Genomic DNA, 17,260 nt, shown 5'->3' on the forward strand with positions numbered 1-17,260 from the left:
TAAAGTCCTTTGTTTTAATTTAGACCTGGTTTAATTCTGGGATAGTTGAATATTTGTATATAATCCCCACAGCTGTCAGACTCTATAACAGGGGTCACCAGCCTTTCTTAAAACTGAGAGCTAGATAAAACTGTGAACAGTTTGGTTCATCTTTAGTTATATGGTTCTATCTAGCATATTCTATCTTGATAAGCTGTCTTATCACAGGTTACTTTTTCAAAAATATTAACAATGATTTAAGCAAGGAAAGGGCTACATGTCAACATACAACTCTTTATTTCTATTAATGTCTTACTTCATTCCTACCTGATTGACATGTTTAGAATTATGAGTGATTGGCTCACTGTAGGGGTAAAAGTTGCTACCAATCAAATTAGGAAATGGTAAAGTTAAAACAAAACACATTATATTATATCTAATATATATTATGTAATATATATTCCTTTAGGACCATCGCGTCCAGTTTCACAGTTGGTGTGTCCACTGTCTAGTGGACGACTTCATGGCTCTACCTTCAACTGGAGACTGGCGGTCCATCGCAGAGGGATTCCAGGAGCGCTGGAACTCCCCTCTCTGCTGTGGAGCTCTGGATGGGAAGCACGTCCAGACGAAGGCACCCCCCAACTCAGGATCCATGTTCCACAACTACAAGGGAACTTTTTCCATTGTTTTCCTTGTGGTTGTGGATTCAGAGCATCGCTTCCGCGTCATTGATGTTGGGGGGCACGGGAGGACCAGCGACAGTGGTATTCTGGCCAACTCCACCTTTGGTCAGGCTCTTCATGCTGAGACTCTCCATCTGCCTCCGGACCAGCCTCTACCTGGTGGAGAAGACCGTGGAGCCCAGCCCCATGTCTTTGTGGCTGATGAAGCATTCCCACTGCAGCGGGAGATCATGAGGCCTTTCCCTGGACGCCTCCTCCCATTAGAGAAGAGGATTTTCAACTATTGCCTCTCCAGGGCCCGGTTGGCAGTGGAGTGTGCCTTCGGTATCCTCTCCTCACAGTGGAGGTTGTATCGGCGCACCATGGAGCTCCATCCTGAAGTTGCGGAGAAGTGTGTGAAGGCGACTTGTGTTCTCCACAGTTGCGCTGTTTGGACGAGAGAGGGGCACCTGCTGTGGTGGAGCTGTTGCAAGGCCTGGATCATGTAGCAGCCAGCAACTTCTCCAGAGAGGCTGTCCTGGTGAGGGAGAAGTTCTTGGCCCACTTCTCGGCGGAGGGAGCCGTGTCTTAGCAGCCAAAAGAATAGCCCATTTGAAGTCCCAGCGACTTCCCCACAACAGCTCTGAGCCACCCACAAACCTCTAAAGTGCGTTCCTGCCTTTTTTAAATTTTCTTAATAAATGGAGCTCTACTCCAAAATAAACTAACCTCTCTTTATTCTCTTAAATAATTGGTCTTCACTATTTTCCTATATAGTAGTTTATTTTTTTCATTAGTATAATATGAAATAAATTCTACATGTGTCAAGTTGTGTGCCAATATTTGCTGTGTAGTAGAACTGAGACAGTCATTGTTAGGGTGCCTGGGTCATCGACTCAGTGTTTTGTGGTTTTGGTTCTTTGATTTTATTTATTTAACACTTAGATCAATAGATCATTATATCATGGGTTATAGGTTTATTCTTAGTTCAGGTTTTCTATGTGGGTTTTGTTAGAGTTTTAGTGTTCTGGTTTTCTGTCTGTGATCCATAGTTGCTGTCTCCCCTGTCTGATGTATCCCCCGTGTCTAGTCTGTGTCTCTGTGTTATGTTTCCTGTTTTACTTTGAAGGTCCATGTATTATGTTAATGTGTCTGGTTTTGCTTCCTTTGTCTCATTAGGCCTGATTTGCCCCAGCTGTGTTTCCCTCCTGTTTCCCATTCCCTGATTGCTCCCTCTGTGTATTTAAGCCCTGTGTTTCTCTGTGTCTGTGTTGTGATCTACCCTCATCTAGCTGTGTGCGGAAGGTTATTTTGTATTCTTAGTTTTGTTACCCTTTTGAGTTCACGTATGTCTCCGGAGTCTGCACTTTGGGTCCTTTTCCTGCCTGCACACAGCCATTACATAACAGTCATTACAAAAATTTATTTGAAATAATATTGAAATTCTCAAACAGAAAAACATTAAACATAAATATATAAAATATAACTATTTACAGAGAGACAGGAAGAAAAAGGACCCAGCTTAAAGTGGAAGAGCCTCAGGGAGAAGGAGGAGAAAATAAGAACATTGTTTCTGCCCTGGAGAGCTGCTGCCTCATCAGAAAACTACTGATTGCTCGGGTCCAATGTTTCCAAATTTAACACAGCTGTGCTGTTTTAAAAAACTAATTTATAAATTTGAAAGCAGCTGGTGTCGTACAGCTGCGGGTGGTTGGCTACAGCGTTGATGAGCCTTTGCTCCATATTGAATGAAGAATGAATGGCTTTGGCTGGACCTGCCCCTTGGAACCAGGTCAGAGCATCACGTCACCAGGCTCCTGATTGGTTGTCGCGGCGCAACTTGAAGCTGGAGTTCAGATCTTTCCAACTCGAGCCGTAGACGCGATAAGCGCGAATGCATAAAATGTACCACACAAACTGCAGCACGTATTTTCCATCACATCAGTCGCGTGAATCAGGCAGAAAACTGTTTTTGTGACGCAAATCTCCTTCCATTGACTTTACATCTAAATCTGACTCTTTGGTCGCTTCTATCGCGTTCGGTGTGTACGCACCATTAGCCGTAATGTTCGACTTTGTAAAGCATTTTATAAATGAGGACAAGAGCCTGTTTGACTTCAAGCACTGATTTCTTAAATCCATCTTCACAGACAGAGTTACATCTGTGCCAGTTTATGAAAGCAGGGCTCAGTGGGGTAAATTAGCCGTTATACGTGGAGCATTTCATGTCCCCTTCAAACAGTAATTAAAGAATTGACCCCAGACAACTCTTAACTTAGGTGCAGAATAAAATGTACAAGCACACACTTTAACTCAAAATGATGTCACAAGTACTTCAGCAATTGAAATATATGTTTAAAATAAATAATACCCTTTGAACTTACTTTGTGGTAAGTTCACTGCTCCCTTGTCCAACAAGGATAATTTTAAACAGATATAATGCTTTTATTGTGGCAGGTTGCCTACTAACCAGTGTTGCCAACTTAGCGACTTTGTTGCTATATTTAGCGAGTTTTCAGACCCCCTTAGCGACTTTTTTTTCTAAAAAAGCGACTAGCAACAAATCTGGCGACTTATTCTGGTATTATTGGAGACTTTTTGACATGAAAGCGGGTATCGCTTTTACTCTCAACAAGCAGCGGTGCTGCCGTGGGCACCTCGCCCGTTCCAATGCGCTCATGGCGGAGGATAGTCGTCCCCCAGCTGCTATCAGGGCAGGAGACGTTCACACCTGTGCGTCCAAACGGCAAATGAATCGCGCATGAGCGAAGCCGCTGCTCCCGCACTGACTGTAACGCAGTCAGTTCTTCTTTTATTCTTATGCTGTTTTGTGGATCACAAGGTTTAAAACTACTTATACACACACACATACACAGTAACTCCACCAGAGTGCCTATTTCGGGTCACTTTTGCCGGTCCAAGCCCGGGTAAAGGAGCAGGGTTGGAATTGTGACATTAAAAAAAACAATAATTGCTAAAAGAAATTTAATTTGTAGTTCTAAATAAACTCTAAATGCATTTAGGACGTTTTTTACTCACTTTATGTCTCTTCCACGATGTTATTTCTCTCTCCAACAGCGTAGGTTACAATTATATTAGCTTTTTTTTTTTTTTTTTTTTTTTTTTTTGTGTGTCCCTTTTGGATCTTTAGCATCAGAATTGTTGTCTTAAGGCCAAGAAAGATGCCAAGTGGATTTATTTTACCAAGTGGATCATCATGGCCTTGCCATATTGGTCCATTTGATTGACCTTTATTATAATTATGAATTTATTTTATTTTCAGTTGCTACAAACGGGACAGACATGACTGGGGGATAGGACAGGGAGAGAGAATGAAAGAAAGAGAGGGAGAGAAAGAAAACCAAAGGGGAGAAGAGACGGTGAGAAGGGGGGAAAGAAAGAAAAAAAAGAAAAAAAACACCTGGGTCACCTGTATGGAGAAAAAAACAGAAGAGAAAGCAAACAACAAAGAGCAACATAATAAAAAAAACGGCACTATCACAATAAACTAGCTAGCAGTAGATATCAGTAGATACTAAATAATAAACGATATTGTGCAGCACGCAAGATAGACAGCGCACAATGTGCTTTGAGGCAGCAGCCAAGAAAGCTTTAGTCCGCGTCTGTGAACACCCGTGTGCACACCTGTGTGGATCAGCGCGCTTGTATTCCAAAGGTTTCTCCATGTAACGATCTGCTAGGGAGTGTGGGGAGCCACAGCCCCGTCCTCCAGGGTATGAAGCAGGTATGGAGGAGATCAAAACTCCAGACATCCAGAGGCCCCCAGAACACAAGAGACCAAGGAAGACCAACAGAGGGGCAGCCGCGCCACTGTCCCAGTAAGAGCTGAGGAGAGTCCCAGATGAGGGCTCACTCAGCAGCCGCGGAGCAGAAGCCAGGGGGAGTTGCAGTGACGCGCCCGTGAGCTCCGCCGGCAGCCAGCTGCGCCTGAGTGACCGAGCCCCAGGCCGAGAGGCCGGGGGCACCCCACCTCCGAAGTGGCCCGAGCGAGCCCCAGGCTCCAGGCCCCGATAAGCGGCCGCCAAGGAGTGAGCCGGTGTGTACCCGGACGCCCACCCCCAGACACAAAGAACCACCAACGCACCGACACCTGAGGGAGTCCGCCACTGGCAGGGGAAGTGGTGGTGGGTGGAGATAGGCCTCCAAACCTTGGAGGGCCTGAGATGTCCCCAGAGAGGTGGCGTCTGATACCCAACCTGACATATAGACACAGACATACAGGCACACACAGACACAAACATCCATCCCCACCCTCATGGGTGGGGAAAAAAAAAACAATTATATTAGCATGACCAATTATGCAAATTGGGCGATGACGTCATTTAGCGACTTCTAGCGACTTTTAGGACAGCCAATAGCGATTTTCCTTACTGAAGAGTTGGCAACACTGCTACTAACGGGAAGGTTGGTTGTTCGATCGCAGTCAGTTTGCTAACCCCATGTTGCTCTCTGATGCATGAGAGTGTGAATGTTAGACAGAAAGCACAGTATAGAAAAAGTGCTTGTGTGAATGAGGCAAAGCACTATATAAGAACCAGTACATCTGGTTCTTATATAGTAGTTTTTGTATAGTAGTTTTTCTTGTAGTTTTGAGCTCTCAGCGAAGGCGGTCGCACTTTCTCCTCTCCTCCTCACCCTTATCTTCCCTGCTTCGCCTCTATGTCCTTGTCTTGTCTTGTGTGAATTTACTTTCCCTGGAACAGTCTCTCACTGTCGTTCTCTAAACCTAAAAGAGAATTATGGATTTGATCAACTGGTCTCTGAGTGCTATTGACACCCTTTTCTCAACGAGAAGTCGGGGCTCGGGAGAGCCTGAGTGCCCTGGAGGGACTTTCCCTGCCAGTTACACGATGGACGGGTGGCAGAACTGGAGGACCGTGTGCCTGGCGGGACTGTCGATCGAGGACGATGAAGATATCTACCTATTCGGAACCATGATAACAGGGTTCATGCTGATCGGCGTTGGCTTAGCCCTGGTTTATCAGAGAAATAAGAAAGCGGAACCGGCTGTTCAAACCCCCACAAGGCTGCCCGCTGGATTCGAAGCGACGGGACGAGGCGCGACCTCTCACAACGAACGTAATATGGTCAACACCTTGGAGACGCTTACAGCTGCTGTGAAGGCTCAAAACAACACCATTGAGCGTATGAGGGGAAACATCAGAGAGAGGCCTGCTCAAAATGAGACCCTTGAGCGACAATTGGAAAACATCGCGGAACGGATCACTGTAGTTGTGAGGTCTCAGAATCAAAAGACTGACAACACCTTGGAACTGAAGTTTGATACCATCATGGGGAGGCTCGCAGCTCTTCAACGGGAGATCGAGAGACCAGCCTCGGAGTGCTAGAATTCGAGCTGCTCACAAAGGAGAAATCAACAATATTCAACATTTGGACACCACGGCTCCAGCTGCAGGCCCAAGGCTGGAGCCCACCAAAACAACTCCCTGATAACGACTGTGTGATGACTATTCTTCCCGCCCCATGAAGGACACCTGGATTGGCTGGAGGACTGTTTACTTAGCCTGATAGGCCGAAGGACACTGTCTCAGCTAAACTATGGACACGCACACACACACACTTACACTGATAAGCACTCACTCATCCCCCTCCCTTTCCAACGCCTTCGATGCTTGTGCCCTACCGGGGATGATAGCAGTCAACTGGACCAGCGCAGATGCTGCAGGACCGGATGCGCTGTCTACGCCGGCTCTCTCTTACCCTTTACCCGCCCTGTTGCTTGTCTCGTGTTTCTATGGTGTATTGATAGTCATGTGCTTTTGTGCTGAGGTGTTTTTTCTTTTATCAAACTGTTCTCCCACTAGGAGCTCAGTCTGAGTGGAGTTTTTTTTCTCCTCCTCTTACCTCATGTAGTGTATTTTCGTTGTTTTTTCCTATCAGCCTACCTTCTGACATGTCTGCCCAATGTGATGTTTGTGTAAAGTTGGTCAGAAGGTTCCTTTGTGAGTGCGCATGCGCCATTAGCGTGCTGCCTGCTGTAACCCCTAATTTCCCTCGGGATGAATAAAGTATTCTGATTCTGATTCTGATTCTGATCTACATCTATGCGCACATGGGCCCACACAGAAAGTTGGCTCAGTCGGTCACTGCTCACCAGTCCCAGCTCTCGGCTGCCTCTGCTACAGCGTGTTAGCAACTCGCTAACAGTTCTCCTACTGTCCGTGAAAGTCCGGGATAACCTTGAGCCTCACCTGGAAACAGCTGTCCACTGCCGTGCAACTGTCGGGAATGTCACTTCACACTCACTGCTAACTGCTAGTCACGTGATCTTTTGCTAGTCAGCCTCAGTAAACTAAGCTATGTGTCTCGCACGTGTTGAATTAATCCTCGTGCATTACCACACACACACAGGTGCATCAACATTCACGGATCACTGTGAACATTACCTCAGAGTGGTATTGTTATTATTATTACACATTTACCTTTGTGACATATTACAGTGCAGATTACACTGACATCACGTGGCATTAACCTCATGTTACTGTTGCCTTTAAGTCTTTAGGAATTATGAGTATTTACTCCCATCTGAACTTTTATCAAAGAGGGACAAACTGCATGATGCATGCCGGAGTACGTTGGAATCCTGATTTCCTAATTTAACCTCAGGTGATCAAAATAAATAGATAAATAAACATCATCCTATCACCCTATTCCCGTCATACTTGGTACCAGAATCCTTCCGCTGAGCAGTGGGTGTTTCCATGTCCAGCCCTGAGTGGCTGCAGTGACTACAGAGGCTGTGATGTGCATTTGGCCCCCAACACCAATAACAGCATTTATTGTTTTCTAATCAGCACCCCTTCGGCCGCTCCGATCACTCAGTAAATAATGGAGATGTCAATAACGTCCCGGTCCCGTGACTCTGGAGCCCCGCGCTCGCTCTCTCGCCTGCTGCCCCGCTATAAAGCAGCCTCATTAATCACGCCTTACGTTCGAGGAGAGTTCACAGTGACAAGTACTGAAAATGTGCACGCAGACACACACGAGCATGTGTTCCAGGAGCATGCTCACAAACCCGGTCACACAAAAATCAAATGACCTGCCCCCTCCCTCTGCACTTTAGTGGTCAAGCAGCCAAAATGTGGTCTCGTCAGTGAGGCAGCTCCATTGATTAGCACTTCCAGCTTCTGTTCTGGCCCAGGAATTACCCCTCTAATCTTGTAGTGAGTTATTTGCTGGAGACCAATCAGCCTGATCAGACAAATTACCCTCCTTGTGACTGCCTGGATGCACACAGAGCCACCCTGCGTACAGTATGTTCACCTGCCTGAGGTAACACTCGGTTTGCTTTTGTTTCTGGCCGTCTGAAAACTGTTTGTTTCTCCTTCAAAATAGACTGAGCTGTATAATAGGTGAGTCAACACAAAGGTAAGTCTTAGAGACGCCCTTCCAGGGACACATTTCTTATGAAGGTGTGTATTTTAACCCAGACCTTTTACCAGCTGAACTAAACAGCAAGTGAAAAAGCACAAGAAAGCCACTGAGGTCTGAGACAGGACTGTTACTCTCTGCACTGGTTTGGGCTGTTGCTGTTTGAGCTGCTAACAGGAAACGGGTGGTCTTTAATGTTTGGAGGAGGATTGGCCTTTCTATTTAACAGAGCAAAGCAAAGCTCCTATAAAAATACGGAGCAAAGATCAGCACCGGACTTCACCAGAGTCCATCTGATGCTTCCATTCACAGCCCATCTCCAGGGTTTCATTTCCTGCGTAAATGTGCAGTACACGTGTAATCCAGCAGGAGGCACTCTTCTTTGTCACATATATAATTCATGGAGTGGATTAAAACACGGTTACCCAGAAGAAGAGAAACCTCTGTCTTCCGGTCGCGTCACACTGAGGCTCGTTCAGAAGAACTTGCACATCAGCCCCTCCGTGTCTGCCCTGGAAACCCCGCGCCACGTCCGGGCCCTTCCTCTGGAGCGTGGATGGGATCGATATAGGCTTTCAGAAGCGGCTCCTCCAGCCATTCCCCGCGTTAACGACAGCCATAACTCAGGGCGCTGGCAGCAGAAGAGGTTTATATATATATATCTCAGCCCGAGAGCTGTGACCTTTCTGTCTCCCCACTGACAGCTCCTACAGAAAAAGGTGTCAATTAATGACATTTAGAAAATTTCATATCACTCCCAATAACTCTGAGGCTTTTTACAGGAACTCTTCTATTGGTGCTGAACGCTGGTGTGGGTGTTGGTGAAGGAGGGGGGGCGGGTGGAGAGTACTACAGGCTGTCATTAATGTCACTCAGCTTCATGGCGTCATTTTGAACTCTGGTGGAATAAAGGCCAATGCATCATTCCGATTGTGTTCGCTCTGTTTTATTAGTCACTGCAGATTTCTTTGTCCACTCGCTGGTGTGTCACAGTCTTTTTTTCTATAAATAAGCCAATATGTCTTAATGAAATTAACAGAAAAATGTAACGCTTCCAGGAGTTCATTTCTGCCCCTACTGGTGCGGTGTGCACGCCGCTGGGGCAAATTACCGGACCTCGAACTACGTGTTCCTTTTTATGTGTACGTATTTGTTCTCAAGCAGCAGAACATCGACGTTTGCATTTTTTAAAGCACAAAAACAGAAAAAGCTTAGAGCAGCGGTCCCCAACTCCCGGGCCACGGACCAGTACTGGTAGTCGTTTAGTACCGGGCCACGAGAGTTGAAGTTCAGGTGTGAAATTTATGGTTTTCAGGGTTTTTATCAGTTTCTATCGTTATTTTTTTAATCATTTTTATCATTAACTTGGTTTCCCCACACTGTTAGCCTTTGCAGTAATTTCCATAGCTTAGTACTGCAAAATCAACAGTAAAAAACTCTAAAGGATGTTAGCAGTTTAGTACTGTAATTTGCATGTAATTGTGGGAAAATTCCATGAGAATACATTATTTTTACGGTAACTCACCGTACTCATGGAAACAGCTGTAAAATACAGCAAATGTAACAATTAGTGATGTTACTGAGATTATACTATTACACCATCCGGATTTCTGTTGTTTTCTACTGTAGATCTAAGAGTAATTACTTAAATCCTCATTCAGAGTGTATTACTATAAAATGCAATTCACTGTGAGAGTAGTATTGTCACAGTCTGGCTGGCAGACCGTGGGGAGATGGGGAAATAGGACCCAAACGCCGGACTCTTCAGTGCAACAGTGTTTATTTACAAGGTGGTGAAGTAAACAACAATAAATCCCCAGTTTCCCAGACTCCCGTGTAGTGCTCTCTGCCCCAGTGTCCCTGCACTCCCCGTGCTCACCGCTCCTTCTCGTCCCACACTCCTCCTGAGGGGAAAACAATAGAGGCAGCCGTTACACACTTATCCCAGCAGGCATACACTCACACTTGACTGTGCTTGAAGACTGACGTGTAGTCAAACACAATGATCCAGCATCGGTGGAAGCTCCATCGCTCATCTAAATAGCTCCCCCGACGAGCCCAGATGAGGAGCAGGTGTGCGGCAAGGACTTCGGGTGCGGCCAGCCCTCAAGTTAGGCCACGCCCCCAGGGCTGAAGGTGCCTGTAACTTGGCCACAGAAGAAAGGCAACACACACACACACACACACACATACCTGCCTACAGATGTGCACAGGGGCAGTGCAGACAACACACCAAATAATAATAATAATAATAATAATAACAACAGTCATAGTCCCCACTGCCCACGGACCCCGAGTCCCCAGAGCCGGGTCCGTGACAAGTATAACATATAAACTACAATATACAGCATAATTTTTAACTTAAGGAGTAAGTTGCAGCCACACTAAAATTTAATTCCTTGAACTGAATGGAACCTCATATATTAATAAGTGCATTTGTTTATTCAAACAATGTGAAACATTATTACAGCCCACTTTGTATCAAACAGCCAGTCTCACTCTTACCAAAAAGAATATTTAAGTATACTTTAAAAACTAGAAAACAAGCAAGTATACCTTTAGTTTAATTTGTATGTATTTTCTTCCTTTTTTAGACCAAATTACATTTAAGCATACTTTAAGTGCAGTTAGAAGTATACAGAAAAGTATAAGTACATTTAGTCTATACTTGTAGTATAGTAGTGCTTGTAATATACTATGTAGTGTGTAATTTATTTGAAGTATACCTGAGGTTTACTAAGAAGTAAAAAGAAATACCCAGCATGCATTGCAGTGCTTTAACTGTGAAATTAAAACAACTATGAAACAAATGATTGATGTTTTAAAACAAGAATCTGTCAAAAATTCTTGTGTAATGTCTTTTACCTTTTGAACAGAGTAAGTGGGGTAAATCATTAATTTAAAAAATGAAATTGTTCAAACCGTGAGTGACAAAGGTCAATAGTTAATAAACCTCAACTCTCAAAACACTTTCTCACCTGTTCACTATATAATTCTGGTGCTTGGACTATGGGTGCAGTTCTTTATAAATGAAACCTTCTGATGGTTAGAACTGTTATAAATTGGCAGCCAGTTGAACTTCCTGAGGGGGAAACGCCAGCTTCTTTAGAGGAAAAGAAACACATCCTGTTAACAATTTTTAATTCAGAAGGACCTGGAGCTGTGGAGAGAGCTGATGTGGATGACTTCATGTGCCTCACATATATTTCTCAGTGGCAGCTTATCAACAGTTGTCCCTCACTTTCCGTAGCTGAAATTCAGGAGCAGTGGCCTGTCTTGTTTACTCGGAAAGGTCTTTCGAACCACCTTTCCAAACTCACAGGCATCGATATCAGTGAGCGCTTAGGTCAGGCCCTCATAACCAAAGGCAGAAGGATTGTTAACTATTTCTCCAGCCAGAAGCTCAAATGGAAGCTTGGTATAAGGACACTCATCCAGCAGATAGAAAGTGAGGGAGTTTTGACCAACAACAAGGTTGGCACAGCAGCCACACTTCTCATGATGAAGTATTACAAGGAAGATGAAGACTCCCTCTTTGTCTTAGCAGATGTAAGCTTCTTTCATACAGCTCTATGTTTAATGCTGTTGCTTGCTGTCCTGTTTTTTTGTTTTTTTTTGGGGGGGGGTTTGTTACATAAAATGTCTTGGTCCTTTATCTGGCAGGAAACATCTACCAGGATGTCCCTTGAAGCAGAAAGCAACCTGCCCATCACCCCAAGGCTGATTATGCTTGGTAAGAAGTCATTTATGAAATAGAGCTGATTAGACCATATTAAAATTTCTGTTTGGCACAATATCAAATTTCACATTACATATTACTGATCAACATGGTAGTCTAGCTACACCAACAGCAGAAATACTGAAGTCAGTACTGTAAAGTTTAACAGCAGCACAAATAGCACATTGGTTTAAAATGGAGCACTGTAACAAAAAATAATTTCCCCCAGGGATCAATAAAGTATTCTGATTCTGATTCTGATTCTGAACTATAAACTCCAAAATAACCATACAGTTGATTCATCTCCGGTAATTTAACTGGGCTGACTCTTTGTTAGGTGTGTTTAATGTGCAGAATAATTCCCAATTATGTACAATTATAATATGTTAAAACGGACTTATGTACACAAGGCCATTAATAATTAACTGTACGTAGCTATTTGCTTTATGACTATCTATGTCTATTTTTTTATGTTTAAGGACAACAGATGGAAATTAGCCTTTGGCTATAATCTGGCATGTTTACATTCATGTAATTTTTTTTTTTTTACATTTATGTTCATTAACATGCACTGTCCTAAATAAATAAATAAATAAAAATAAATAGACAGTGTGCAGAAGTATTGATATTATTTTATGTTGCATAATGACAACATGTTGCCCCTATACATTTAAGGACAAAGTTCAATGACCGCCACCTGCTGGATGGTGAGTGCAGAGGGGCGTGTAATTGTTGAGCTGGACAAAGAGAACACCTGTGCTGATGCGATGTCAGTCTTCTTTGGTTCATTCTATGTATTGAACCTGGAATACCAGGAGTCAACATTGGAACTAATTCAGAGGTATGTTTGAACAGTTAGCTAATAGTGATAGATGATGATGATGATGATGATGATGATGATGAGTAACTCATTATTTCAAATCACAACTCAATGTTACTGTATGCTACTATTTATTATCCCTCCTGAAGAGGGAACAAAATGTACCTCCAAGGTTGGGACAAGCAGAAGGACTGGGACCACTGTGAAGCGAAAGGTTGTTCACATTAACCCTCATGTCACAACTTTCCTCCAGCGCCTTACTGAATTTGAGTGGAGAACTTCAAATTAGGTAACTGTTGTTGCCATTTTTAGTGAATTTCTTGTATAATTTAAGTGACCAATGTGTTGTTACCCATGTCTCCGCAGATGATCCATGGCCCATGCTTTCTGGATATTTACACAAGACGAGCAACAATGAAGACAAGCTCTCTTGCCATCTTGCAAGACGCTGTTTCTGTCCAATAGGTTTTTTGAGTGCAACAGTTTTGATTTTTTTTCCTTCTTTTACCCGTTTGTTAAAAATTATTTCAGCTACTTACACTTTAATTGTCACATGTATTGGCTCACCCTACAAATCAATGAACTCAGTCCACAAAGCAAGATCAGGGTTCAGTGCAGGTCAGTCAGGTTCCTTCACACCACACACGCTCATCCATGTCCTTGTGGACCCTGCTTTGTGCATTGATTTGGTCGTGTGAGCCAGTATTTTGGACAAAGTGTATATAAAGGCAGACGTGTGGGGCTTGATATTATATTCATTACAATTCAGTTTATTTGTATGGTGCCAACAAAATGAATGCCAAGGCACTTCACATTGTAGGTTTAAGACCCTACAAAATATAACTAAGAAAACCCAACACCTGAGCATGTGTTGTCTGCCATGATATGGATATGACATAATATCGTTATTGTTTGTACAACCATCTGAGAAAATAATGGATTACATGGTTTAGTAAAAACAAGTGCTTCCTCAATGAAAATATGTTTTCAGTTCTTTTCAGTTTTTGATTTTGGAAAAGTGTATTTCAGCAGGGAAAAATCAGAACTGAAATAAAGTGGTGCAAAGCACATGAATTATATTTTGTGTGTGTCTATCCATCCATCCATCCAATTTTTTGGAACCCTCCAGTCTCTTACAGTATGTTACTGTTTCTTTAAATTACGGTCAATTACGACCTGTTAAACAGTAAATTTATTTATTTATTTATTTATTTAGGACAGTGCATGTTAATGAACATAAATGTAAAAAAAAAAATTACATGAATGTAAACATGCCAGATTATAGCCAAAGGCTAATTTCCATCTGTTGTCCTTAAACATAAAAAAATAGACATAATTCATAAAAATTCATCATTCATTCATAATAAAAACTCCATCACCAAACTCACACATACACACCATTCTGTTCCCAAATAAAACATTAAAACTATACAACTCATACATGATCTCACACTTGATTTGTCCATAACCAGTTTTTAACCTTTGCCTTAAACAAATTGAATGTCGAGCATTCTCTAATGGGTTGAGGAAGACTGTTCCACAGATGGCCTCCCTGGACAGAGAGGACGTTCTGCCCAAATGCTGTCCGTCTGTGGGGTATAAACAAGTCTCCTCGGATTGTAGCTCGAGTGGTCCTGTCTGAGCTTTCTTTATGCCTAATGAACTGCTTTAGTGGTGGTGGAGCAAGGGAGTGTAAGACTTTATATATTAAACTCACTCTTTTAAGTTTCACTAAGTTATTGAAGTTCAGTAATTTATGTTTTTTTAACACATGACAGTGGTGGTGGGAGGTCGGTTTTTTGTCAAGTAGTTTTAAACTTCTTCTGTTGTTGGACAAGCAAGTGACCAGGACGTCAAACAATAGTCCATATGAGAGATGATCATTGAGTAAAAATAAGTTTTTGCAAATTTCATATTTAAATTATTACGTATATGATTAAAATTTCGATTATCAAATTTAAGTACCTGGGACACTTTATTTATGTGACTCTTGAAGGATAATGTTGGGTCTAGAATGACCCCAAGATATTTAAATTCTGGAGCTAATTCAAGCTCTGCTCCATCCAGGAATATGTTTGACTGCTTCAAGTTTAAAGGGCGTTTTGAAAAATACATACAGACAGTTTTTGAGGTGTTCAACATTAGGCATGAGTCCTCCAGCCAGCTATGCATCAATGCTAAAGCAGCTGTAAGATCTTTTGCCACCTGCTGGACACTATTTGCTTGCGTATATATAACTGCATCGTCCGCATACATTTGAGCAAATATATTTGGACAGACTTCAGGTAAGTTATTGATAAAAAGAGAGAACAATAAGGGCCCAAGAACAGATCCTTGAGGAACCCCTGTATCACAGTCTAAATATGGAGATTTAACTCCATCCAACACCACACACTGTTTCCTGTGTGAGAGATATGAGGCAAACCAATGACCGCCTGTTGGGACACGGTGTCCTCTAGCAGAGATGAATATTTTTGGTACTGATGATGCGTACCAACGGTAAGTTACTGGTTAATATATTGCAGTTTATTACCTTGCAGCGGGCTTACAGTGACATACCGTGAATAAACGGTAGTATACCAATTTATTAATCACAGTATGATGTTACTTTGTTGACGTAATTTACGACATAACGACATAACGGTATCTCATTGGCGTCACTGTCGCCGTGAGATATCGTAAAAAAGGCTATGGTGCGTTACCATAATTTGTCCAAGAGTATTATACCACACCAGCAAAAAACGGTATCATCCTGCAGAAAGGTAAGCTACCGTAACATGGCGTCACGGTATGACGCTGGCAACAGTGACGCCAGTATGTTACCGTAGAGTGGCGATGAAAAGTCTAACAGTGTAGGTCTTTTCCCGTGTGTTATAAATAAATAATCCTGTTTTGGTACCAGTACTGGTTTTATTTTGTTGTATTTATCCGTGACACCTTAAAGGCCGATCTGTGAAAACATTTTCGGACATAAACCGGTCCGTGACCCAAAAAAGGTTGGGGACCGCTGGCTTAGAAGTCAAACCTGAGCAGCATGGTGCTGTAGAGGTTACCGCCATCGCCTCACCAGAGGACAGTCCAGGGTTCAAACTTTTCCTCCCACAACAGCATGAAGGTCAAGTTAACTGGTTACTTTGAATGAGCAGTCAGACTGATAAAAATGATAACGTATGTACATATATCATCATCATCACCTCTTCTGACTGTACATCACAACTATATAATAAATAATACATTATTTCATGTGTGTGCTGAAACACTGTGTTTCTTGTTGGATACCTGAGTTACATTCACCAGCAGAGGCACAGACTGCTCTCTGTAATGTTCAAACACAACGGCACCAATAATAACTCCCAGCAGACACCGGGCCGCTGCAGCTGTGACCACGTCCTCCTGGTTCCTCTCCCGGTCTCTGCAGCAGCTTCACGCCAGCGTGGTTCAGAGTGCAACCACGTGGCGTGGAGGAGGAAACAGCCGACAGGTGACATCACCTTTCGTGTAGCGTCGGGCTGAACGTACACAAATAATTGAAGCCCTTGACCCCATCGAGCTGCACAGGCTGTAAGTACAAACCTGACATTTTGATACCGCTGCGGGGGCCCTTTCACCACTTCTTTTTATATTCCAGTAATCCTCGCCAGCCCAAGGAGGGAAAACGGCGGGGAGAGTGTGAATGATTAAGATTGTCAAACTCAAATAATGCACTCCAATGACAGACTATAAATCAGGATTTGTGACATTTTCAGAAAAGCTCGGCTCTGTGTGTGCGTGAGCAAACACCCACACACACAAACACACTCACGCTGCCCTGAATGCCATTCATTTATTATTTACATGTGGTAGATTTGTGTGTCCGTGAATGCCCATAACCTTTCTGCATCTGTGTGTGTTTGAAGAGTTCATAATCATATCTGCTTGCACAGGAGTGTGTGTGTGTGTGTGTGTGTGTGTGTGTGTGTGTGTGTGTGTGTGTGTGTGTGTGTGTGTGTGTGTGTGTCAGGACACGATGCTGTCATAGACTGACGGCTATCGACAGAAGTGAGATGCTCCTCGTTGCCCCGCCCTCCCCCGCCCCTCCTTCTTTAATCATTTCCACTGAGATGTTGTCTGCCGTCACCACCGCTGAATTTACGCCGCCATCAGCTGTATTTGCATATTGCCTAATATGGATATTTCCAATTGAGACTGTCCCTCAGCAGCTGATGGCTTCTGTGTTTCATGGCTGTTATTCCCCCTCTGCCATCTCCCCATCACCACACAGAGGACAGATAAGAGCAACGGAGTTAATTCCTCACCACCTGATTGGCTCCATCATTTGCTTTGTATCAGCAGTCGTCACACTGTGCTGCTGGTCTTTAATGCTGGAGAATGAATTAACCTACAGCTGATTTTATTTAAAAATGGAAATTAAAAGAATAGTTTCAGTACTTACTTTTAGCTTAAAGCTGGTTAATGGCTAATAAAAAAGGCTAACGCTCCCATTCTGCTCATTTCAGATCCACGGTTTTATTCTTGGATGCTCCCACAGCAGCTTTGCATGATTCACAGTTCAAATAATCCTTCTTTATCTGTTTATCCTCTGTCTGAAAGAAGGCTGCTTTAGCTCCTCCCCTTTGGGATAGCTTTCTCTTAAACTGTGACATCATCTAGACTGAGGGATAGAAA

General features: G+C 43.2%; 2 protein-coding genes across 2 annotated transcripts; both read left to right on the top strand.

Annotated features, from left to right (window-relative positions):
• Window positions 1–502: 502 nt before the first annotated feature.
• On the top strand, window positions 503–1,257 carry LOC147338424 (uncharacterized). Its single transcript, XM_086297987.1, has one exon. The coding sequence runs from the start codon at window positions 503–505 to the stop codon at window positions 1,151–1,153; it is 651 nt and encodes a 216-aa protein (XP_086154113.1). The 3' UTR covers window positions 1,154–1,257.
• A 9,842-nt stretch (window positions 1,258–11,099) lies between these two features.
• On the top strand, window positions 11,100–13,293 carry LOC147338425 (uncharacterized). Its single transcript, XM_086297533.1, has 3 exons — window positions 11,100–11,606; window positions 11,721–11,790; window positions 12,962–13,293. The coding sequence occupies exons 1-3, from the start codon at window positions 11,100–11,102 to the stop codon at window positions 13,291–13,293; spliced, it is 909 nt and encodes a 302-aa protein (XP_086153659.1).
• Window positions 13,294–17,260: the final 3,967 nt, after the last annotated feature.

This window comes from Aulonocara sp. 'chitande type north' Nkhata Bay, linkage group LG1 (assembly GCF_057382095.1).
Source record: "Aulonocara sp. 'chitande type north' Nkhata Bay isolate Kocher_YH1m ecotype deep benthic linkage group LG1, A_spYH_male_GT1.1, whole genome shotgun sequence".
Taxonomy (NCBI): domain Eukaryota; kingdom Metazoa; phylum Chordata; class Actinopteri; order Cichliformes; family Cichlidae; genus Aulonocara; species Aulonocara sp. 'chitande type north' Nkhata Bay.